Source organism: Oncorhynchus clarkii, chromosome 6 (genome assembly GCF_045791955.1).
Source record: "Oncorhynchus clarkii lewisi isolate Uvic-CL-2024 chromosome 6, UVic_Ocla_1.0, whole genome shotgun sequence".
Lineage (NCBI taxonomy): Eukaryota > Metazoa > Chordata > Actinopteri > Salmoniformes > Salmonidae > Oncorhynchus > Oncorhynchus clarkii.
In genome coordinates, this window is record NC_092152.1 from 18,917,968 (window position 1) to 18,944,871 (window position 26,904).

The 26,904-nt window shown below is 42.5% G+C and overlaps 1 protein-coding gene across 7 annotated transcripts in view; it reads right to left on the minus strand.

Annotated features, from left to right (window-relative positions):
- Positions 1-7,843: 7,843 nt before the first annotated feature.
- LOC139410707 (ubiquitin-associated protein 2-like) overlaps positions 7,844-26,904 on the minus strand; it is a 33,789-nt gene continuing 14,728 nt past the window's right edge. For 4 of the 7 annotated variants that reach the window (XM_071156129.1, XM_071156127.1, XM_071156130.1 and 1 more), the window contains exons 23-27: positions 15,109-15,465; positions 14,743-14,847; positions 10,362-10,435; positions 9,643-9,834; positions 7,844-8,549 (exon numbers count right to left, since the gene is read on the minus strand). In XM_071156129.1, the coding sequence (XP_071012230.1) occupies positions 8,457-8,549; positions 9,643-9,834; positions 10,362-10,435; positions 14,743-14,847; positions 15,109-15,465 (821 nt within the window). In that variant the 3' untranslated portion in view covers positions 7,844-8,456. The remainder of the gene's footprint in view (positions 8,550-9,642; positions 9,835-10,361; positions 10,436-14,742; positions 14,848-15,108; positions 15,466-26,904) is intronic. The other 3 variants (XM_071156132.1, XM_071156131.1, XM_071156133.1) reach the window with 2 other exon arrangements.

The following is a 26,904-nucleotide window of genomic DNA, read 5'->3' on the forward strand; positions in this document are numbered from 1 at the left end:
CAAGTATTCAGACCCTTTGTATGCGACTTGAAATTGAGCTCAGGTGCATCCTGTTTCTATTGATCATCCTTGAGAGGTTTCTGTAACTTTATTGGAGTCCACCTGTAGTAAATTAAATTGATTGGACATGATTTGGAAAGGCACACACCTGTCTATATAAGGTCCCACAGTTGACAGTGCATGTCAGCAAAAACCAAGCCATGAGGTTGAAGGAATTGTTCGTAGAGCTCCAAGACAGGATTGTGTTGAGGCACAGATCTGGGGAAGGATACCAAAACATTTCTGCAGCATTTAAGGACCCCAAGAACACAGTGGCCTCATCATTCTTAAATGGAAGAAGTTTTGAACCACTAAGACTCTTCCTAGAGCTGGCCGACCAACCAAACTGAGAAATCGGGGGAGAAGGGCCTTGGTCGGGGAGGTGACCAAGAACCTGATGGTCACGCTGACAGAGCTTCAGAGTTCCTCTGTGGAGATGGGAGAATCTTCCAGAAGGACAACCATCTCTGCAGCACTCCACCAAGCAGGCCTTTATGGTAGAGTGGCCAGACGGAAGCCACTCCTCAGTAAAACAGACAGCCGCTTGGAGTTTGCCAAAAGGCACCTACAGGACTCTCAGACCATGAGAAAGAAGATTCTCTGGTCTGATGAAACCAAGATTGAGCTCTTTGGCCTGAATGCAAAGCGTCACGTCTGGACACAACCAGAAACCATCCCTACTGTGAAGCATGGTGGTGGCAGCATCATGCTGTGGGGATATTTTTCAGCGGCAGGGACTGGGAGACTAGTCAGGATTGAGGGAAAGATGAACGGAGCAAAGTACCGAGAGATCTTTGATGAAAACCTGCTCATGTCATCAGACTGGGGTGAAGGTTCACCTTCCAACAGGACAACGACCCTAAGCACACAGCCAAGACAACACAGGAGTGAATTATGGACAAGTCTCAATGTCCTTGAGTGGCCCAGCCAGAGCCCGGACTTGAACCTGATCTAACATCTCTGGAGAGACCTAAAAATAGCTGTGCAGCGACGCTCCCAATCCAACCTGACAGAGCTTGAGAGGATCGGCAGAGAAGAATGGGAGAAACTCCTCAAATACAGGTGTGCCAAGCTTGTAGCGTCATACCTAAGACTTGAGGCTGTAATCGCTGCCAAAGGTGCTTCAACAAAGTACTGAGTAAAGGGTCTGAATACTTATGTAAATTTAATATTTAAGTATTTTATTTTAATGTGTACACATATCTAAAACCTGTTATTGTTTTGTCATTATATTGTATTGTGTTTAGATTGATGAGGGGAAAAAAACGATGTAATGCATTTTATAATAAGGCTGTAACGTAACAAAATGTGGGAAAAGTCAAGGGGTCTGAATACTTCCTGAATGCACTGTATTTCTCAGAGACAGTGTTAGCCCGTTTGATTAGGCCTACTATATTATCTATTAGGAATGTATAACACAATAGTGTCAGGCGAGGTTAGTGTGATTTGGAACAACGTTACAGACTTTGTTACTTTGTAGGCCTAACTAGGCCTATTTACATTTCTTACAAATTATTTCCGTTATTATTGCAACAGTAGCTAGGTTTCCATATAATTGGCAACAGATTTATGTGAATACACCAGATTTATGTGTTTCTATCAAATTGGCTTGTTGCAGATAAAAGGCTGTGCGTGATGACACAGTGCACGTGAAACAAACTTTTGCAGTTAAATTCCCATGTACCGACTCGAAAAATACAAGTCACAGTGCCTTCAGAAAGTATTCACACTCCTTAACTTGTTCCACGTGTTGTTTGTTACAGCCCAAATTTAAAATGGATTCAATTCAGATGTTGTGTCACTGGTCTATACACAATACCCCAAAATGTCAAAGTGGAATATGTTTTTAGACATTTCTACAAATTAATAAATCATGAAAAGGTGAAATGTCTTGAGTCAGGCAATCCTAAATAAGTTCAGGAGTAAAAATGTGCTTAACAAGTCACATAGTAAGTTGTATGGTCTCTGTGTACAATTATAAAAAAATATATATATATTTCACCAGGCAAGTCAGTCAAGAACAAATTCTTGTTAACAGACGTTAACTGCCTTGTTCAGGGGCAGAACGACAGATTTTTACCTTGCCATTTTACCTTGTCAGCTCTGGGATTCGATCCAGCAACCTTTTGGTTACTAACCACTAGGCCATCTGCCGCCCAATAATTGTGTGTAACATGATTTTTTTATGACTACCTCATATCCGTACCCCACACATACAATTATCTGTAAGGTCCCTGAGTCGAGCAGTGAATTTCAGACACAGATTCAACCACAAAGACCAGGGAGGTTCTCCAATGCCTCGTAAAGTAGGGCACCAATTGGTAGATGGGTAAAAATAAAACAAACAGACATTGAATATCCCTTTGAGCATGGTGAAGTTATTAATTACACTTTGGTTCGTCTATCAATACACCCAGTCACTACAAAGATGCAGTAGTCCTTCCTAGCTCAGCTGCCAGAGGCAGGAAACCGCTCAGGGCTTTCAACATGAGGCCAATGGTGACTTTAAAACAGTTTGAGTTGAATAGATGTGATAGGAGAAAACTCAACATTGTAGTTACTAAATGACAGAGTGTAAAGAAGGAAGCCTGTACAGACTAAAAATATTCCAAAATAACCTATTTGCAATAAGGCACAAAAGTAAAACTGCAAAAAACATGTGGCAAAGAAATTCAATTTATGTATTGAATACAGTGTTATGTTTGGGGAAAATCCAACACAACACATCACTGAGTACCACTCTTCATATTTTCAAGCATGGTGGTGGCACCATCATGTTATGTGTGTGCTTGTCATCGGCAATGAGTAGGGAGTTTTTTTTAAGATGACAAGAAATGGAATAGAGCTATGCACAGGCAAAATCCTAGAGGAAAACCTGGTTTAGTCTGCTTTCCAACAGACAAATTCAGCTTTCAGCTGGACAATAACCTTATGTAATCAATATATATTTGTTTATTTATTATTATGAATCTTTTTGTTGTTGCAAATGTTAGATTTGTTGTTCCAATGACTTTCCAGAGTATTTTGTGTAGATCGTTGACAAAAAAATGACAACTTGTAACACAACATGTGGAAAAAGTCAAGGGGTGTGAATACTTTCTGAAGTCACTGTAAATGGGTTTCCATTGCATTTTAAACTCTACTGATAAATGTTCTAAATGTGGCATTATGTAGCGAATGTGCCAACTGGTATTGGCACGTGTGCTCTAGCCAACAGCTTGCAGAAACAGTGTCGGTATGGCCTACATGATGAGATTAGGGCAGGGTTTCCCAAACTCGGTCCTGGGGCCCCCCCTGGGTGCACGTCTTGGTTTTTGCCATAGCACTACACAGCTGATTCAAATAATCAAAGCTTGATGATGAGTTCCTTATGTGCCCACTTTGTGTAGCATATTTAGTTGTGTCGACAACTATGGGAATACATCCAACATGTAGACTACTTTACGCGCTAAATATGGAAACCTAGTTATAGTTTCACAAATAGGGAAAACAACATTTTGCGCACTGGGCTGGGCTTATTTTAGCTTAAAAGGCTACATGAAAATCCCTTGTGATTGCTAGGTTTTTGTTTTCATAGCAGTTGCCCGGAGTAACTCCATAGCAAGCCAGGGACAGTGCCAGAGAGGAAGAAGCAAATCTGTCCAAAATAAGCCCAAAGTATTTCTACAGTCTTATTTTGGACCTAAGCTTGTCGCTTGCCTTCCCGACTCACATTGTTAGGGCGGAGACATGAGTATCCAATCATTATATAAGCTACATATCTCTGACTGCACACACAGAAAAAACTCTATTCTGCCTCGAACACAAGTAGCGAATCAGCATAATTTCTTTAATTGCGTCCAATTTCTCAGTGAATGGACACCACTGTCAAATCTAACAACAAGCAGGGGACAATAATATCTCACGGTCCTCCAAAATGAGATGAAAGAAACCAAAACACCCTGTGACTGCAAGCATTCAGCAGAAGGACAGGCTTGTAATTTAAAGCATTGAATGGAGGAAAAACAGGCAATGATTTGAGAACGAAATCAACTACCCAGCTCACGAGCAAGCAAGCCCTCCATTCACTGTGCGACCTCACTGCTGGGGGGCTAAATCCCGTGTGACAGCCCCAATATTTGGGAGTGAATCAAGTGAACCCCCACAAAACGTCTTTGTCGAAAGCATCTGAAAGAGCAGTAACGAGTGACAACAAACATCAGCATTCCTGCGTACATTCCTGCTCGAGTTCATTGAAATATTAGAGATCGAGCTTAGACATCCACCATTGCGCAGCCACTTTTAGCCTATTTTGAGCCATTGTGTAACATGAGCTGGATAGAAACATCAAGTATGAGGCAACAGACTTATAACAGCCTATATAACATACATATATTATCTGCACATTATGGGGGCTTGGGGGTCTTTAGTGGGACCCTATTATGGGGCTTTCCCTGTAGTGAAAAGGCCTCCTCAGTTTTATCCACCTGTATGTGGAAAATATTGACGATATGGTGGAAGATAAAAAAGTGCCCCTTCAAAAATAAATAGGTGGGTGACGCCTCTGGCGAGGGCCAATCATATAAAGTAGCTTCTATACAGGGACTATCTATGGCATAACACATTACACACTAGTCCTCCTACTATAGCAGCATACAGGGCCAGAGAGATTAATTCCTCAGAAGCAGTAGCCTGCTATGACCATCCTGATCTTGCGAGCTTAGATTATATTTTGCTACACAGATTCAGTGACTGATTGATATAGTAAAAAAAAAAAAGAGTGCAGCAGTCAGGATGGTCTTGGACAGTGTTTGTGGAGTAGTGAACTACATGTAGTTCAACTAGTAATTCAATTACATTTGGTAGTTGCTTGGTGGTAGTTGAACTAAATTCAGATCTAGGTAGTGTTTTCAGTTAACACCTTTTTTTGCCATGTAGTGGTGTAGCTAACTATGGGAACTACACACTTTTTTTAATCAAAAATATATATTTTTTTAATATTGGGGGAAATAGGCAATAATTTCCTTTTATTTTTCATCATCAGACCTGCCTAACTCTCATTTGAAACATTATTTTTGTGTTTAGTAGGCTAAATTGCTGTTAACACCTGACTCCAGAGTGATCTATTCTTACAATATGTAGTCTGTGACATTTCAGATATGATAATTTTTCCAGAAGTACAGTAGCTTGGATGTGCAGTAGTGAACTACTTTTTCAAAGTAGTTTTAGTTAAATAAACAATATTTCTCTTAAGGGTAGCTTTAGTGTAGCTTAACTTCTTCCAGTGTAAAGTAATGGGTAAACCAAGATTTCAGAGTAGCTTCCAAAACACTGGTTGTGGATCAGGCTAGAGAAGCAGAACCCTGCTGGAAACCAAAAGCATGAGTTAATTTACAAGTGGCCAAGGTTATACTAATTCATAATGATCGAATCAAATCAGGGATGGCGATAACCAGTCGTGGATTTTTAAGGACTATTCAAACTGGCCTTCTCACGTTAAAACTCTCGAGCCGGACCTTTGTTTTTCCTTTCCTATGGCTTTCACCACCTTCCCCACTCTTTCCATGGGTGGCCTTCCAGAGAGGGAGATTTGACCTATTCAACTTCACTTTGACCTCTGACCCAAGTGCTGTGAAAACTTCTGCAGTTGAGCACAATGGACCAAGCCACTCACCCTCCTTGTCCGGTCTCATTTGGTTGGAATACAGAGCTCTATTCTGTGGGACCAATATTATTGGGGGCCAAAAATGTCTATCAAGTAGCTCAGAGAACACCATCTGTGCCTACACATAATTAGGGTATACGGTAAGACAGTTACATACATTTAATAAGGCATTAAGTGAATTCAAATGGGTATATCCAACAGCAGCCAATCTTACATGGCTTGAATGTTACCTCCAAAGGTGTAATGATATCATATAAAAGCTCCACTTTTCCATTTGAAACATTAAAAAAAGATTAGCAGTAGCATTAGAATTTTGTTGAGCAATTTTAAATAGAGTATGGTGACTATCAGGTGTAAACTCCCTCTAGTCTTACCAATCTACATGCTTAATGACTAGAAGTGTTCAAGAGCACATTTTATAGAACACAAGCCTAGGACTGGTTGTCCTAACCCCAGGACTGCGTACGCCCTCCAGTGGTGAATAACAACGGCGAGGGCATTTGTTGCTGTGAGTTTTGGGGAGGATTCTGCTGTTAAAAGCCTATGCAGTGCACCACCTGTGTATTCCCATCATGAGTGGTGCTCAATAGCCCTGTGTGCGTTGCTCTCATGCTGAGCTGCCATATGTCATGGGAACAAACCACTAGACAGAAACTAGTGAGTCTGCAACAGCAGGAGAGAATATATAGGCATATGCTTACACACTTTATAACAGCCTACAATCCAATGTATTATGAATGTTCTATAATGTTACTGGCTGTGTATAATATATATACAAGTACTGAAAAAATATATAAAACGCAACATGCAACAATTTCTAAGCTTTTACTGGGTCACAGTTCATAAGGATATCAGTCAATTTAAATAAATTCATTAGACCCTAATTTATGGAAGTCACATGATGGCAGGGGTGCAGCCATTGGTGGGCCTTGGAGGGCATAGGCCCAGCCAATCAGAGTGACAATAAAGGGCTTTATTACAGACATACTCAATATCCCAACGATCCTGCAGGTGAAGAAGCCAGATGTGGTTATGGGTGGTCTGCAGTTTGAGGCCGGTTGGACGCAACTTATGGTAGAGAAATTAACATTAAATTCTCTGGCAATAGCTGGTGGACATTCTTGCAGTCAGCACGCCAATTGCACGCTCCCTCAAAACTTGAGACATCCATGGCATTCTGTTGTGACAAAACTTCACATTTCAAGTGGCCTTTTGTCCCATGCACAAGGTGCACCTGAGTAATGATTATGCTGTTTATTCAGTTTATTAATATACCACACCTGTCAGGTGAATTAATTGTCTTGGCAAAGGAGAAACGCTCACTAACATGGATGTTAACAAATTTGTGCACAATTTTAGAAATGTAATTTCCCCCGCCAGCTCATTTAACATGGGACCAACACTTCACATGATGCATTTATATTTTTGTTCAGTTACATTCGCTTATACAGTTTTGGCCATTCTTTCAATAGGAATTTGAGATATAGCTGAAACTGGTGTAACTTTAGCATTTCCAGAGATTTTGCTGAGGTTTCTGATGAGTATTGTGAATGAATAACCAATGCCAAATTAAAATTGCTTGCCAAGTTAGCCATTGTGCAATAGAAAAAGAGCCTCTCACTCTAGGAGCTCAGATGGAATAATTTAATAACCAACGATTAGACAGACATGCGGTCTTAATCTGTTGAAGCGTTTATTAAATTATTGCATCTGAGCTCCTAGAGTGTGAGGATATCCTTTTATTTTTCAAGTGTTCTACTCCGCTAGCCAGAACCTCACCTAAACAAGTGTTCTACTCCGCTAGCCAGAACCTCACCTAAACAAGTGTTCTACTCCGCTAGCCAGAACCTCACCTAAACAAGTGTTCTACTCCGCTAGCCAGAACCTCACCTAAACAAGTGTTCTACTCCGCTAGCCAGAACCTCACCTAAACAAGTGGCCGTTTCTTTCGCCTCCAGATTAGCCATTGTACAATAAGCATCTCTGCTTTTCTGGGTCAGCGGTATGGATGGCGCTCAAGTACGAAGGTGGTGTGCGGTAGCACTGGTCAGTTCAGGGTCAACAACAAATCACACATTCAATCACAACATCTAAGTCCAGTCTGCCCTCACAATCAGTACCTCACAAACTAAATGACAAGAAAGAACTTGGGCAAGATGATTACTGCTCAGAACTTTTATTCAGATGGAAACGGTTAAAATGAAATTAAAATATACAATTTTAATGGGCAGGTCTTTGAGGCGTATCGATGCAGCGGAAGGCACAGAGGCAGCCCCCCTTGCCAGAGCCACCCAATCAGAAACAGAAAACTGAGTAAAAGGAGGGAGGACCTACGGCCGAAGTTTTAAAAAAGTGAAAATGAAGGGGATAAGCTGGATAACTCAAGAGTTGTGTATAAAAAAAAAGGAGACAAATGTAGTTTTAATGTGGAAACCCCCCATCTGAGGTCCTCATTTCGCTCAGTGCTAAAGCTCTCTCCTTTTCCATTTTCCTCTATAGGAGTTCTCAGATGTATTTTTGTAATGTCTTCCTGCAGCTTTGAAAAAGTAAACAAAAACGTCTTTCAAAAATAAAATGCAGCAACCACATTTCATGTTCTACTATTACATATACAGTATATATATATATAAATACATACATAAATATCTTACATGTACAACCAATTTTGAAAAAGGAAAAGAGAAAGAAAAATGAATGGGGGAGTTGGAGAAGGGACACACACACACACAGCCTTTAGTATGGGGGGCCAGGACAGACTCCCCAGGGGTACCCTTCAGTTGGCCCAGTAAGGGCTTCCATAACTGGACTTACTGCCCTGGCTCTTCTGCTGCATGCTGCTGGACTGATTGCGCTGACCCGGACCACCCTACAGGGGGAGACAATTGTTAAGAGAATTTTTATCAATGATGACTAATTATGTATACATTTTAAATCGGGACTGACTAGTCCAATTGCTATTATGTACTGTATATGTATGAATTCTCTCTTGCTCCCATTCCCAATTGTATATAATATAGTCAGGAGTTTAGAACAATGCCTTTGTACAAATGAATGAACTATCTCCAGATGGCAGGGGCGGACTATCTCCAGACTGTCTAGAATGCTATCTACACTGACTGACCTTGGCTTTAGGCGAGGAGGGAAGGCTCGAGAACTATAGGGCCTCTCTACCAGTGTCAAGAAGAGATAGAACATTTAGAAAACGCTGACGTCATTTTCAGTTTATAACCTGTGGCAAAATGTGTATGAAGCAGTACTCTCTTGAATTAAACGCTGTTACCTGACTTTTAAGACCGGGGCTCTGTCCATTCTTTATGCATTGACAGAGTGTTTAATTTTGATTGGGAAATAAAACAGAGGAATTTAGAATTCCTTCAACAACAATGCACACACACCCCACAGTCAATTATTGGCTATTGGGTCAAACTAGGGAGAGGGCTATTTACTAGAGGGTAGAAAAGTTGTTTGAGCAAGATGGGAATATACAGAAACGGCGCTTCCTAGTCAAAACTCATTGGAACCCATCCCAGAACCCCATCTCCACTTTTTATTTATATACTCAGCCCTATCTTGACAGACCATTAAAACCTTCTGCCCAATCCGGCAGAAGTCATTCATCACTGCAGTTCAGCTCCGACACTAAGTCCATGTATGTCTATGGTGTTTATCAACAACAGGAGGAGAATGTTAAGTCTATGGTGTTTATCAACAACAGGAGGAGAATGTTAAGTCTATGGTGTTTATCAACAACAGGAGGAGAATGTTAAGTGTATGGTGTTTATCAACAACAGGAGGAGAATGTTAAGTGTATGGTGTTTATCAACAACAGGAGGAGAATGTTAAGTGTATGGTGTTTATCAACAACAGGAGGAGAATGTTAAGTGTATGGTGTTTATCAACAACAGGAGGAGAATGTTAAGTGTATGGTGTTTATCAACAAGAGGTTGAAGGGCTGTTACCTGTCCGTCTTGGGTGAGGTGGTGGTGTAGCAACTGGGAGTGTGGCTGCTGGTGGGCAGGCAGAATGTGGAGGAAGGGTGGCGGGGCGTAACCGGGGGCACCCCCGGGGTTCAGAGGGCCCGTGCCCCCCAGCGCAGACGGCAGGCTGAAGGGAGGGGGCGTTCCCGCATGGAAGCCCTGCTTATCAAAAGACTGGGGTTGGGGACAGTGAACAGAGTGTGGAGAGGACCATTATATTGTGTAATATCTGAGCATAAGAGGTATGATCCTGAATTTATCCTCATTCATATTTCAATCCTGTGGAACTGAGGTGGTCTGGCTCCTTAACATCAATAAATCCAACCAGCCATATAAATTAAAGCCGCTTATTCTCAGACATGACTGAAACCAATGATTTGTATACACATCATTGGCTGAAACTCAAACTATACAGCAACTAGTGATGTCACGATACACCGATACCATTTTATGTGGCAAAAAAGAAAACATGAAACAGACTAAACTATGATCTTTTAAAATCTACTTTTGTAAAATACTGTGAGCTATAGCTTGGAAATGAAACACGTGACTCTGGGTGACAACATAAGGTAGTTTTTTCCCCAAAATTAGGATCGTTTTCCCTCAAAATGAAATCTGCTTCATATTTTGTTTCCCTTGCTTCCTGGTATCATGACAACACTAACAGCAACAACTATAAACCAGAATGTTAATGAGCTCACCTGTGTCTTGCTGTACATTGAAGCACCAATATCGGGCACCCCTCCACTGCTGCCTGAGCTGGACAAACCTGGAGCTGTGAGCGAGAGGAAACAAACATGTCAGTTTGCCCCCGCGAGGCGGCACGGTGTCAGTTGGCAATGTTCAACATTTCTAGTGAGGAAGTTGACCATTTCAAGAGTTAGTAGTGACTGAGGGAGTATTTCTTAGTTAGTAGTGAGGGAGGTGTTTCAGAACAGTAGTATATACACTGCTCAAAAAAAAAAGGGAACACTTAAACAACACAATGTAACTCCAAGTCCATCACACTTCTGTGAAATCAAACTATCCACTTAGGAAGCCACATTGTTCGACACTAAATTTCACATGCTGTTGTGCAAATGGAATAGTCAACAGGTGGAAATTATAGGCATTTAGCAAGACACCCCCAATAAAGGAGTGGTTCTGCAGGTGGGGACCACAGACCACTTCTCAGTTCCTATGCTTCCTGGCTAATGTTTTGGTCACTTTTGAATGCGGGCGGTGCTTTCACACTAGTGGTAGCATGAGACGGAGTCTACAACCCACACAACTGGCTCAGGTAGTGCAGCTCATCCAGGATGGCACATCAATGCGAGCTGTGGCAAGAATGTTTGCTGTGTCTGTCAGCGTAGTGTCCAGAGCATGGAGGCGCTACCAGGAGACAGGCCAGTACATCAGGAGACGTGGAGGAGGCCGTAGGAGGGCAACAACCCAGCAGCAGGACCGCTACCTCTGCCTTTGTGCAAGGAGGAGCACTGCCAGAGCCTTGCAAAATGACCTCCAGCAGGCCACAAATGTGCATGTGTCTGCTCAAAAGGTCAGAAACAGACTCCATGAGGGTGGTATGAGGGCCCGACGTCCACAGGTGGGGGTTGTGCTTACAGCCCAACACCGTGCAGGACGTTTGGCATTTGCCAGAGAACACCAAGATTGGCAAATTCGCCACTGGTGCCCTGTGCTCTTCACAGATGAAAGCAGGTTCACACTGAGCACGTGACAGACATGACAGTGTGGAGACGCCGTGGAGAAGGTTCTGCTGCCTGCAACATCCTCCAGCATGACCGGTTTGGTGGTGGGTCAGTCATGGTGTGGGGTGGCATTTCTTTGGGGGGGCCGCACAGCCCTCTATGTGCTCGCCATAGGTAGCCTGACTGCCATTAGGTACTGAGACGAGATCCTCAGACCCCTTGCTGGTGTGGTTGGGCCTGGGTTCCTCCTAATGCAAGACAATGTTAGACCTCATGTGGCTGGAGTGTGTCAGCAGTTCCTGCAAGAGGAAGGCATTGAAGCTATGGACTGGCCCGCCCGTTCCCCAGACCTGAATCCAATTGAGCACATCTGGGACATCATGTCTCGCTCCATCCACCAACGCCACGTTGCACCACAGACTGTCCAGGAGTTGGCGGATGCTTTGGTCCAGGTCTGGGAGGAGATCCCTCACACACACTACTGAGCCTAATTTTGACTTGTTTTAAGGACATTACATCTAAGTTGAATCAGCCTGTAGTGTCGTTTTCCACTTTAATTTTGAGTGTGATTCCAAATCCAGACCTCCATGGGTTGATAAATTTGATTTCCATTGATCATTTTTGTGTGATTTTGTTGTCAGCACATTCAACTATGTAAAGAAAAAAGTAATTAATAAGAATATTTCATTCAGATATAGGATGTGTTATTTTAGTGTTCCCTTTATTTTTTTGAGCAGTATACATACATACATACATATACACACAGTGGGGCAAAAAAGTATTTAGTCAGCCACCAATTGTGCAAGTTCTCCCACTTAAAAAGATGAGGCCTGTAATTTTCATCATTGGTACACTTCAAATATGACAGACAAAATGAGAAAAAAAATCCAGAAAATCACATTGTAGGATTTTTTTATGAATTTATTTGCAAATTATGGTGTAAAATAAGTTTTTGGTCAATAAAAGTTTCTCAATACTTTGTTATATACCCTTTGTTGGCAATGACAGAGGTCAAACGTTTTCTGTAAGTCTTCACAAGGTTTTCACACACTGTTGCTGGTATTTTGGCCCATTCCTACAGGCAGTTCTCCTCTAGAGCAGTGATGTTTTGGGGCTGTTGATGGGCAACACGGACTTTCAACTCCCTCCAAAGATTATCTATGGGGTTGAGATCTGGAGACTGGCTAGGCCACTCAAGGACCTTGAAATGCTTCTTACAAAGCCACTCCGTTGCCCGGGCGGTGTGTTTGGGATCATTGTCAAGCTGAAAGACCCAGCTACGTTCCATCTTCAATGCCCTTGCTGATGGAAGGAGGTTTTCACTCAAAATCTCACGATACATGGCCCCATTCATTCTTTCCTTTACATGGATCAGTCGTCCTGGTCCCTTTGCAGAAAAACAGCCCCAAAGCATGATCTTGCGTGGAGCCCAGATCGAGGGAGATTATCAGTGGTCTTGTATGTCTTCCATTTTCTAATAATTGCTCCCACAGTTGATTTCTTCAAACCAAGCTGCTTACCTATTGCAGATTCAGTCTTCCCAGACTGGTGCATGTCTACCATTTTGTTTTGAGGTTGTGGATAGGTGTCTTTTATACTGATAACAAGCTCAAACAGGTGCCATTAATACAGGTAACGAGTGGAGGACAGAGGAGCCTCTTAAAAATTTGATCATATTACTCCAGTGCTAGCCTCCCTACACTGGCTTCCTGTCAAAGCAAAGGCTGATTTCAAGGTTTTACTGCTAACCTACAAAGCATTACATGGGCTTGCTCCTACCTATCTCTCTGATTTGGTCCTGCCGTACATACCTACACGTACGCTACGGTCACAAGACGCAGGCCTCCTAATTGTCCCTAGAATTTCTAAGCAAACAGCTGGAGGCAGGACTTTCTCCTATAGAGCTCCATTTTTATGGAACGGTCTGCCTACCCATGTCAGAGACACAAACTCGGTCTCAACCTTTAAGTCTTTACTGAAGACTCATCTCTTCAGTGGGTCATATGATTGAGTGTAGTCTGGCCCAGGAGTGGGAAGGTGAACGGAAAGGCTCTGGAGCAACGAACCGCCCTTGCTGTCTCTGCCTGGCCGGTTCCCCTCTTTCCACTGGGATTCTCTGCCTCTAACCCTATTACAGGGGCTGAGTCACTGGCTTACTTACTGGGGCTCTCTCATGCTGTCCCTGGAAGGGGTGCGTCACCTGAGTGGGTTGATTCCCTGATGTGGTCATCCTGTCTGGGTTGGCGCCCCCCCTTGGGTTGTGCCATGGCGGAGATCTTTGTGGGCTATACTCAGCCTTGTCTCAGGATGGTAAGTTGGTGGTTGAAGATATCCCTCTAGTGGTGTGGGGGCTGTGCTTTGGCAAAGTGGGTGGGGTTATATCCTTCCTGTTTGGCCCTGTCCGGGGGTGTCATCGGATGGGGCCACAGTGTCTCCTGACCCCTCCTGTCTCGGCCTCCAGTATTTATGCTGCAATAGTTTGTGTGTCGGGGGGCTAGGGTCAGTTTGTTATATCTGGAGTACTTCTCCTGTCCTAATCGGTGTCCTGTGTGAATCTAAGTGTGCGTTCTCTAATTCTCTCTTTCTTTCTCTCGGAGGACCTAAGCCCTAGGACCATGCCCCAGGACTACCTGACATGATGACTCCTTGCTGTCCCCAGTCCACCTGGCCGTGCTGCTGCTCCAGTTTCAACTGTTCTGCCTTATTATTATTATTATTCGACCATGCTGGTCATTTATGAACATTTGAACATCTTGGCCATGTTCTGTTATAATCTCCACCCGGCACAGCCAGAAGAGGACTGGCCACCCCACATAGCCTGGTTCCTCTCTAAGTTTCTTCCTAGGTTTTGGCCTTTCTAGGGAGTTTTTCCTAGCCACCGTGCTTCTACACCTGCATTGCTTGCTGTTTGGGCTTTTAGGCTGGGTTTCTGTACAGCACTGAGATATCAGCTGATGTACGAAGGGCTATACAAATCAATTTGATTTGATTCTTAAAGAAGTTACAGGTCTGTGAGAGCCAGAAATCTTGCTTGTTTGTAGGTGACCAAATACTTAATTTCCACCATAATTTGCAAATAAATTCATTAAAAAGCCTACAATGTGATTTTCTGAATTTGTTTCTCATTTTGTCTGTCATAGTTGAAGTGTACCTATGATGAAAATTCCAGGCCTCATCTTTTTAAGTGGGAGAACTTGCATAATTGGTGGCTGACTAAATACCTTTTTTCCCCACTGTGTGTGTGTGTGTGTGTGTGTGTGTGTGTGTGTGTGTGTGTATATATATATATATATATATATATATCTATCTCACGGCTGATAACAAATGAAGGGGGCGGGGAGGAGAAAGGGGCGGGGAAGGTGCGTCCTGGGGCAGCAGAGTTCAGTGAGTGTACCTTTCCCTGGGCCGCTGCCAGCTGATTTGGCCTGTGACTGGGCAGAGCCTCCGTACCCTCCCTTACTGTACTCCCCCGCGTGGCCCTGAGACAGGTCGTCAAAAGCTGAGAGAGGAGGAATGGAAGAGGACCAGGAGGAACGAGTAAAGTGGATGGGGAGAGTAAAAAGGACGGCAGAGGAAGGGGTAAGGGGGAGAAGAAGAACCGAGAGAGAAGCAATAAGGCAACTGGCTAGAATAGCATGTGAACAGCGACTATATCCGGCAGGGGGGTGGGGCCATGCTCGCTAAGCAAGAACTCTCCCTCTCAGCCACACACGGTCTGTGATTTCAGTTCACTCTCTCGCTCACTCACTGACACACACACCTGTTCCATACGCGTGCTGGCCGTAGCTAGGCTGATGCTGTTGGTGGTACTGGCTGGAGGGGTTCCCCAAGCCCATGTTGGGCTGCTTGGCCGAGGCCGGAGGCACAAAAACGGTGGGGCCGTACTGGAAGGCGCTGGGCACCCCGGGCATGCCGGCATAGTAAGGAAGGCCGGTGTAGCCGTAGCCTGGGGGCAGAGGTGGATTGAGGAAGGCCTGGTTCTGCTGGCCCTGGCTCTGTCCCAGACCTTGGCTCTGAGCCTGGGGGGGCTGCTGGGGCTGAGCGGAGGGGCCTTGAGACAGGCTGTTGGGGGGAGCTGGGGAAGACGAGTCCCCTCTGCCAAACTTGGTCGCTTCACCTAAAAGAGAGGGGAGATGGTGATCAATATGGGTCTGATTCATACTTTAATGCTTTTCCGACCAACTTCTCAGTAGTTGGTATTCAAACTTGCCTTATGAAGGTGCGTAACGGGCTTTGCAGGTGTAGCTCCCCTGCGCTGCTTAATACATAATTAAATTGCTGAAAACTCCCACTTGCTGGGTTCTGTTGTCGAGTTCACTCAGTAGGGTTTGTACATTTATCTAAATCCATCCCTTTAAATTTGGTGTACCTTTAATTAGAATTCAGACTCAATAGAATATATGGAGAGTTCAGAATATTAGGGTCAAAATATTAAGGATCAATAACAGAAAGCCATGTACATACACCCATGTTTCTTTCTGCACCAATTGGTAGATAAAAAAAACTGATATTGTATATTATTTAGGGTTAGGAAATTATTTATGAATAATAAACAGGTTTGGAGAGCCTTTATGCACTAAATACATTGGTAAATCAAAAATAGTGGTTTAATTCATCCTGAAAGTTTCCATAGTCAATTGTTCAAACCATGAAATGTCGGGAAGGGGAGGAGCGTACAAAAGACGTTGAACAATAGTCCTAAAAATCTTCACAAATAATTATTCATGGAACTGATGACAACGGTCCAGTAGTCATGTGCCATGTTTAAACTGCTACATATAGTCTGCGGTCCATAATGATACAAATAGGCTACACGTCCCAAATTATTGCATAACTAGTAATACGTTTGTCTAATATTACTAGCGATCCTCAGGAACAACCACACGAACGTGACAGAGGAAAGAAAGGTAAACTAACACTAACGTCAGTAACTGTTAAATGTGGGTATAACTGACGGTGGCTACCAATAGTGGCTAATATTTAACACAATACATCTTTTAAAAAGTGAGAAGTCTGGATATGTATACTGAACAAAAACAAATGCAACATGTTGGTTTCATGAGCGGAAATAAAAGACGCACAAAAAGCATCTCTAAAATTGTGAACAATTTATTGACATCCCTGTTCGTGAGCATTTCTCTTTTGCCAAGATAATACATCCACCTGACAAGTGTGGCATATCAAGAAGCTGATTAACCTCTTGGATTTAGGGGGCGCTATTTAAATTTTTGGATGAAAAACGTTCCCGTTTTAAACAAGATATTTTGTCACGAAAAGATGCTCGACTATGCATATAATTGACAGCTTTGGAAAGAAGACACTGACGTTTCCAAAACTGCAAAGATATTGTCTGTGAGTGCCACAGAACTGATGTTACAGGCGAAACCCAGATAAAAATCCAACCAGGAAGTGCCGCATTTTTTAAAACCGCCTCATACCAATGACTCCTTATATGGCTGTGAATGAGCTTACGTTTTCCACATATTCCCCAAGGTGTCTACAGCATTGTGATGTCTTTTTAGGCATTTCCATTGAAGAATGGCTGTAAGGGACCATATATAGCATGTGGTCACATGGTGTCTCCCGCAGAAAACCTTGCGTAAAATACTGAGGTAGCCATTTTTCCAATCGCTTCTTATGAGAAACCAATTGCCTCGACGGATATATTATTGAATATATATGTTAAAAACACCTTGAGGATGGATCCTAAACAACGTTTGCCGTGTTTCTGTCGATATTATGGTGCAAATTTTTTAAAAAGTTGGGCGTTATAGTTGTAGCATTTTCCGGTCGATTTCTCAGCCATGCATGATGAAGAAACGGGAGCCATTTCGCCTACAAAAATAATATTTTTGGAAAAAAGGAACATTTGCTATCTAACTGGGAGTCTCCTGAGTGAAAGCATCCGAAGTTCTTCAAAGGTAAATGATTTAATTTGGTTGCTTTTCTTATTTTCGTGAAAATGTTGCCTGCTGCCAGCAGAGCCTAGCATAGCATTATGCCATGATAAACTTACACAAATGCTTGTCTAGCGCTGGCTGTAACGCATATTTTGAAAATCTGAGATGACAGTGTTGTTAACAAAAGGCTAAAGCTTGTTTGAATATATTCATTTAATTTCATTTGCGATTTACATGAATAGGAAAAGTTTCTAGGGGTATTTATGTCCGTTGCGTTATGCTAATTTTTCTCTGAAGCATCACACTGTAGTACAAGCTGCTCTGTTGGGTTGTAGTATTTCAGCACAGGGGTCTGTGTAATGGTATCCCTGATTTTATTGAAAGCCTGCTCATGTCTCTGACCACTCCCACAGTGAGTCCTTGTGTGTTAGTTATCGCAGTGGCTCACAGAGCTCCGTGGCGTGGCTGCAGAACTTGGCTAGGTAGTTTACCATGCCCAGGAAGAGCTGCACCCCCTGCACATCTGTACGCCTAGGCATCTGTTTGATGGCGGTCACTTTTCCTGGGTCCACTTTCAACCCCTCTGATGTTAGCAGGCGGCCAATGTAGGGCACTTCCTTCAGCCGGAGCTGCAGCTTCATATTGAGCTTCCTGCAGCTGTCCAGGCGCATTTTAAGGTTTTTGTAATGGTCCAGAGTCGCCGCTTCATCATTGTCTCCTACTCCCACAATCAAGATGTCATCTGCAATGATTTTGACTCCTGGAAGTCCTTCCATTGCCTGGTTCAACTTCCTCTGAAAGATCTCTGGGGCTGGACTGATTCCCATTGGCATGCGCAGCCACCTGTAGCGTCCCATGGGTGTAGAGACGTGGTGAGATGGAGGAATCCAGCTTCCATTTCCACATGCCAAAATCCATTTTTTACATCACAAACGGAGCACACGCGTGCTCTATTCAGATCTGGCGGCACGTCTGGGTAATGGCTCCTCGAACGCATTGAGAGGTTTTGGATCAATGCACACTTAGTTTTCCAGACGGTTTCTTCACTACGATCAGGCTGCTAATCCAATCTGTGCTTTTTTCAACTGCTTTTATCATACTTTTCTCTAGAACACTGAGCTCCTCTGAGTGTTTATATAGTGCTACTGGCAGCTGGACGGGCTCCACTCACTCATCCACTTCCAGCTTCAGTTTGCCAGGTAAACATCCATCTCCCTGTAATACATCAGAGTACTCCTGTTTAATTTGCTCTTTAGTCCAAGATCCTGTTTTCTTGATGGCCAGGATGTTGTGATGCTACACAGTAATTAACTCAATTGCCTGGATAGCCTTACTGCCTAGAATGGGCCTGTGCACATTCTCGTTGACTACGATGAACTCAACTCGGTAGGTTTTCTTAATGTGTGGATTGATAATTTTAAGTGTGCACTTCCCCAGTGGTTTCAGAGTACTCTTGTTATATAGGTGACTGGCTTTTGAGGTTTGCACGGATAACATTACAACTAGCACCACAATCTAGCTGAAATCTGACTGACTTTGTTGACCAGCATGGTTGCAAAGAGAGCTGCATTGGGGTCTGTGGTTTTCTCCTGCACCACATTGATGAGCTCTGACTTTGTCCCTAGTGTGATGCACAGAACATCCTCACCACTGAGTCAACTGACGCATTTTCCTTGCCAGGACTGTTTCTCTTGCTGGTCCCTGCACTTTCGCAAACTGTAGAGCAGTGATTGTTTTTTCCACATGATTTACATTTTTGTCCATATGCAGGGCATTTTTCCTTTTTTCTCTCATGTGTCCGTCCACAGTATCATGCTCTGTCCCTCTGTAGGGTCTCCTCTCCCTCTCTTTCTGTGTTACTGCATGCACTGCTACAGGGCCCTACACTTGTATGACTTTAGCTCTCTGTCTGGACAGTTCTGCAGCTCTTCCAATCTGTATGCATTTCTCTAAACTGAGATCAGTCTCAGAGTAAGTGCTCTCCTAAGTGTGGGTCACATGTGTCACACACAATCCTGTCCCTGATAAGAGTCTGATTACTTCAAAGTTGCAGGTGGCCACTAGAGTCCTCAATTCAGTGAGATATGTCTAAACTCTCATCTTGGCCCTGACTTCACATGAAAAAAAAAAAACTCAATTGATTCATTTTTCTTTAGATCACAAAATGCATCCAACGCTGCAATTACTTCAGAGAGATTGTCTTTTGTACTGCCCACACACAGGGTCTCACAAATCTCTCTGCCCTTTTCCCTAATGAAATACATTAGCTTCACTTTGTAGTCATCAGGTTCTTCTCTCATTGTAAGAGCCATATACAAATTGAATTTCTCTTTCGCAGGTCAGTGCTAAATTACAATCATCAAAGTCGATTTTTCCCTGGAGGTTTCAGTGCATTTTCCAAGGCGATTTAGTTGTAGAATGGAACGTTAGCTACTAACGAAACTGCTTGTATCCAATAGCCAGTTAGCATGGAGTCACTCACGATAGCCAGCTAACGTAGATGTTCGGGGCGATGACTAGGCTGTAAACACTTCTTCAAACTGGGATGTATTCTTCATTTTCATCGATGAGATCCAGGTTCTTTTGGGTACCGCTGCCACCATGTTTCAATATGCTTTGTGGTCACGACAGACAAAGATATATAGTAAAGCAAACTTTACTAGGCATGTTGTCAACCAGCACATTAATAAAGTAACAACTGGTTTCTGTTCCCTGTGTAACATCAGAGTAACATCAATATTGCTACATTGATATTCATTTTTTATTATACTTTTTGTGACGTGGATCATATTTACAGTTAGTCTACCAGGTTGCGAAATCCTCATAATGTTAGGTGGAAAATACAACTAAATGGGACGCATATTTAAATGTATATCACACTCGCACAAATGCGACCAGTTATTTTTCGTATTTGCATTTAATTTCTTTCACTAGCAAATGCGAGTGAACTACTGGCACTATAGAGGCCACTGAATTCCCATATTTGGTTCGCTAACGTTAGTGTGAAACGATTAGTGTTTGCCTTTCCACAACACACAGAGTTGAATAGGGATTTGTACATGTGTTTAAGTACAGTGGACAGTCGACAAACTCATCACAACAAACAGGAGGGGCAGACACTGGGTAGCTACGTTGAATAATGACTTAATCTCCATGTCCGTTGACTCAAACATGTATGCATGTTGCAGCTCGAGAAACGGGATGTTAGATTTACTCAGTGGATTCATGTTATTAAAATGTAATAAAAGCATTTTTTTAAATCAGGCCTTATTCATTTCTGCGTACGTTTAACTCTGATCTCGTAGCTGCGGACAGAGAATTGGCACGTTTGATTTGACATCATAACTGACTTTGGTGGTCAAATGCTCACCTTCGATGGCCACTGGCACGCTGGAAAAGTGAGCGCTTCACGGATGAATCCCGGTTTCAACTGTACCGGGCAGATGGCGTTGTGTCGGCGAGCAGTTTGTTGATGCCATGGTGGCGGTGGGGTTATGCTATGGGCAGGCATAACCTACTGGACAACTAGGGTTGCCAACTGTCCCGTATTAGCCGGGGTGTCCCTATATTATATATTGTCCCATACAAATTCATCCAATCACAGTAGTGTAAACACGCCACTTCCTGCAAAGTAATTATGTTATTGTTCGGTCGGTTTGGCATATCAAGGAAATATGGATAAACATGCAAAAAAAGACTGCAGATACAACAAACAATGTAACGCAAAAAAGATGTGGGTTAAGGCTGTCAGTGGTGACTCAACGAAAGCTGTGTACTTTATGCGTCGGGAATTCTCAATTGGCTATGAAGGGGAGAATGACCTAACTCGGCATGCATCCACAGAAATGCACAAGGCCACACTAGCTAAAGGTGCTAGCAATATCGGTGCATTCTTCGTGACGTCTACTGCGGACACTGACATAATTGGAAAACACCCCTCCGTTTACCAGTTATTGAGCAGTGCCAACAATCGCATTCTGAAAGCTAATTGCCCAGCTCACATAGCTCATAATGCCTGCAAGCACACCTGCGATCAGCGGTCAGTGGATATTGAGAATTGTTTTACAGATCTACAGCCACTTATCAGTATCTGCTTCCCGAAGAGAGGAACTGCGTGCATTTTTTTTTTGCCTTTGTTGACACTGAGTGGCGTGAAATTCTGCAACATGTTTGCACATGATGGCTCTCTTCATCCAGCGTTGATCGTCTCCAGCAAAGCTGGCCAGCTCTTACATCATACTTCAGGTCCCTTACTTAAATAGGGAGACCTGTCCTGTGGCACTGAATAGTATTTTTGAGTATGAAGAAAAAAAACAGAAGCTGGTGAGATTTATCTGTGCCTTTTCCACAAAGTGGGTGTGTTTTTGACCAACTCGTAAAAAAGCTGGACGAAACAACGCTCTGCATCACAGATGTTTACGAGGAAGTCCAAAAGTTCAACATTAAATATGCTTCAGCTGAAAGAGGACAGTTTTTTCTGAGCAGACCAAGTAGCTGATGGACAAACAATTGTCAGCACAAAGGTTCAAGCAGCAACAGGGCTTTGAAGTTCAATGACACTGGTTTGATTTCTCACCAGAAAATGTAATGGTGAAACTGATCGGCCTCTATGAGGAGCTCTCCTTCACGGACCTGGAGCAGGTGGTGGTGGCCCTCAAAATGACAGAGTCAGTATGGACCAACTCTATGAAGAGTTTTGTGCTAGCCGGGAGGAAATACAGAAGGCCGGACAGAATACCACAAAATCCACCAGTGAGAAGTAGGTGGCAGTTTTCCAAAACCTAGGGAAAGCGAACTTAACCAACATGTTCAGGATTGTCTTATTTGTCCTCGGTGTGCCAGACTCAAATGTCTTTGTAGAGGATTTTCTGTCTGATGACAATTAAATGGTCAGACTCAAGAAACGGATATAGCACAGAGCTGATCAAAAATGAACTTCAAATATCTGGGAACTGTGATGTCATGTAATGACTTCTCTCTGGCTATGCAAGAGGAGAAAGGACTGATTGAATCAGTGAAGAGCAGCAAAACATATGTAGACTTGGTGAGTGACTCATGCCCCTCTTTTGCATTTGAAAAGTATTTTTTTGCTGTAAAGGTCCAAATTGTGATTTCTTTGATAATTTATTTTGAGGTTTATTCACATAAGTTTACATAGTGATAACGTTTTAGTAAAGCTAAAGGCTAAATGGAATATACAAATGATTTGCCTTTCCAATTGAAGAATGAATATACTCTGTATTATCATTAACACAACACCATACCGCCGTGGCACCGTGCACTGGCATGCCACCTTTTGTTCCTTATTTGCTAGTGAAAAAGTTAGAACCCATGGACAACTAACAAAATTGCATTTTATTGATGGCAATTTGAATGCAAAGAGATGCCATGAGATCCTGAGGCCCATAGTCGTGCCATTCATCCACAGCCATCACCTCATGTCACAGCATGATAATTCATGGCCCGTGTAGCAAGGATATGTACACAATTCCTGGAAGCTGAAAATGCCCTAGTTCCACCATGGCCTGCATACTAACCAGACATGTCATCACCCATTGAGCATGTTTGGGATTCTCGATCAACATTATTTTAAAAGGGTACACTACATGGCCAAAAGTATGGACACCTGCTCGATGAACATCTCGTTCCAAAATCATGACCATTAATATGGAGTTGGTCCCCCCTTGCTGCTAAAACAGCCTCCACTCTTCTGGGAAGGCTTTCCACTAGATGTTAGAACATTGCTATGGGAACTTGCTTCTATTCAGCCAAAAGATAATTAGTGAGGTCGGGCACTGATGTTAGGCGATTAGACCTGGCTCGCAGTCAGCATTCCAATTCATCCCAAAGGTGTTTGATGGGGTTGAAGTCAGGGCTCTGGAGGCCAGTCAAGTTATTCCACACCGACCTCGACAAACCATTTTTGTGTGGACCTTGCTTTGTACACAGGGGCATTGTCATGTTGAAACAGGAAAGGGCCTTCCCCGAATTATTGCCAGAAAGTTGGAAACACAGAATTGTCTAGAACATCATTGTATGGTGTTACGTTAAGATTTCCCTTTACTGAAACTGAGGGGCCTAGCCCGAACCATGAAAAACAGCCCCAGACCATTATTACTCCTGGGGCAGGTAGCGTTCTCCTGGCATCCGCCAAACCAAGATTTAGCTGTTGGACTGCCAAATGGTGAAGTGTGATTCATCACTCCAGAGAACACATTTCTCCTACTTGATTTTATACAAGTCAGCAACGGGTGTGGATGAAATAGCCAAATCCACTCATTTGAAGGCAACATGCATCTGTGACCAACAGATGCATATCTTTACTCCCAGTCATGTGAAACCCATAGTTTTCTAATTTATTTATTTCAATTGACTGATTTCCATATGTAAATCAGTAAAATCTTTGAAGTTGCATTCATATTTTTGTTCAGTGTAATTAAAACATAGAAATCAAATAAAAAATAAATTGACTCTGTAGGTTTGCCTTTACACTGTTATTTGCGCATGGCTACAGAAGCCTATAATTTAGACCTCAATTATATCCCAAGTTACAAGGCCAGCACTTCAACTTCACTGTGGAAAAGGTGATATGTTGGCATGCTTCAGTTTGCTGCCATATGACTGGTTTTACAGTCTCCAGTAGAGGTCGACCGATTAATTACGGCCGATTCCAAGTTTTCATAACAATCGGTAATCGGCATTTTTGGACACCGATTGTGGCTGATTTTTTAATTTAATTTAATTTTTAAAAAACCTTTATTTAACTAGGCACGTCGGTTAAGAACACGGCCTAGGAACGGTGGGTTAACTGCCTTGTTCAGGGGCAGAACGACAGATTTTTACTTTGTCAGCTTGGGGATTCGATCTTGCAACCTTCCGGTTACTAGTCCAACGCTCTAACCACCTGCCTTACATTGCACTCCACAAGGAGCTTGCTTGGCAGGCTGACTACCTGTTATGCGAGTGCAGCAAGAAGCCAAGGTAAGTTGCTAGCTAGCATGAAACTTCTCTTATAAAAAACAATCAAACTTAACATAATCACTAGTTAACTACACATGGTTGGTGATATTACTAGTTCATCTAGCATGTCCTGCGTTGCATATAATCGATGCGGTGCCTGTTAATTTATCATCGAATCACAGCCTACTTCTCCAAACGGATGATGATTTAACAAGCGCATTCAGGAAAAAAGCACTGTCGTTTCACCAATGTGTACCTAACCATAAACATCAATGCCTTTCTTAAATCAATACACAATAATATATTTTTAAACCTGAATATTTAGTTAATATTGCCTGCTAACATGAATTTATTTTAACAAGGGAAATTGTGTCCCTTCTCTTGCATTCTGTGCAAGCAGAATCAGGGTATATGCAGCAGTATGGGCCACCTGGCTCGTTGCGAACTATGTGAAGACCATTTCTTCCTAACAAAGGACCGTAATTAATTTGCCAGAATTGTACATAATTATGACATAACATTGAAGGTTGTACAATGTAACAGCAATATTTAGACTTAGAGATACCACCCGTTAGATAAAATACGGAACGGTTCTGTATTTCACTGAAAGAATAAACATTTTGTTTACGGATTTGACCATTTTAATGACCCAGGGCTCGTATTTCTGTGTTATAATTAAGTCTATGATTTGATAGAGCAGTCTGACTGAGCGGTGGAAGGCAGCAGCAGGCTCATAAGCATTCATTCAAACAGCACTTTAGTGCGTTTGCCAGCAGCTCTTCGTTGTGCTTCAAGCATTGAGTTCTTTATGACTTCAAGCCTATCAAATCCCGAGATTAGGCTGGTGTAACCGATGTGAAATGGCTAGCTAGTTAGCGGGGTGCGCGCTAATAGCGTTTCAAACTTCACTCGCTCTGAGACCTTGAAGTAGTTGTTCCCTTTGCTCTGCAAGGGCCGCCGCGGCATTTGTGGAGCAATGGATAACGATGCTTCGAGGGTGGCCGTTTTCGATGTAACCCTGGTTCGAGCGAGGAGAGGAACGGAAGCTATACTATTACACTGGCAATACTATAGTGCCTATAAGAACATCCAATAGTCAAAGGTATATGAAATACAAATGGTATAGAGAGAAATAGTCCTATAATTCCTATAACAACTACAACCTAAAACTTCTTACCTGGGAATATTGAAGACTCATGTTAAAAGGAACGACCAGCTTTCATATGTTCTCATGTTCTGAGCAAGGAACTCAAACGTTAGCTTTTTTTACATGGCACATATTGTACTTTTCCTTTCTTCTCCAACACTTTGTTTTGCATTATTTAAATCAAATTGAACATGTTTAATTATTTGAGGCTAAATTGATTTTATTGATGTTTTATATTAAGGTAAGTGTTCATTCATTATTGTTGTAATTATTATTATAAATAAAATTGGCCAATTAATCGGTATCGGCTTTGTTTGGTCCTCCAATAATCGGTACCGTTATTGGAAAATCATAATCGGTCGACCTCTAGTCTCCAGTGATCATATGATCAAATAGATCTAAAACTGTCATTAATATCAACAATCCTCTTGTCCAAACAGATTACTCATTTACCTAGCTTTTATCAATTTGTAAATTACAGTGCATGGAGAATGGTGTTACATAGGAAATAATTAAGTAGATGTACCACTTGGAACCGACAGGTTGCTCGACCTTAATTGTTTCTTTGTGCTTGAAGGTGGTGGAATTGAGTGAATTAACAAGGTTCAAAGATGGCGTATCTGTAGACACCTCCGCCACACATTAATTTCTTTGATCTCCACCCCCAACGAATAGCATGCTATTCTTATGCTTAAATTGAAAGTCGGAATATGGGTAGAGAAGTGCATAAAAAGGGAATTACGCCCCATTTACGTGTGCTTAACTTCTTGGTGACCGGGAACAGTATTGAGTAGCTTGGATGAATAAGGTTCCCAGAGTAAACTGCCTGCAACTCAGCCATAAAAGCTAGAATATGCATAGATTGAAGTTTGAGTGTTTTCTAAAACTGTTTGAATGATGTCTGCGAGTATAACAGAACTCATATGGTAGGCGAAAACCTGAATAAAATCCAACCAGGAAGTGGGAAATCTGAGGTTTGTAGGTTTTCAACTCATAGCCTATCGAAGATAGTGGGATATTGGTCATCTTGCACTTCCTAAGGCTTCCACTAGATGTCAACAGTCTTTAGAACTTTGTTTGATGCTTCTACTGTGAAGTGGGGCCGAATGAGAGGGGACTGAGCCAGGTGTCTGGCAGATTCACATGACTGTGCGTCACGAGCTCATGGCAAAGTTAGCTTGGGTTCCATTGCTTTTCTACAGACAAAGGAATTCTCCGGTTGGAACATTATTGAAGATTTATGATAAAAACACCCTAAAGATTGATTCTATTCATCGTTTGACATGTTTGGATTTGTTTACCAAACGCCCTAACAAAAGGAGGTATTTGGACAGAAATTATGAACTTTATCGAACAAATCAAACATTTATTGTGGAACTGGGATTCCTGGGAGTGCATTCGGATAAAGATCAAAGGTAAGTGAATATTTATAATGCTATTTCTGACTAACATGGCGGATATCTCTTTGGCTGTTTTGGTCTCGGAGCGCCGTACTCAGATTATAGCATGGTGTGCTTTATCCGTAGAGTTTATCTGAAATCTGACACAG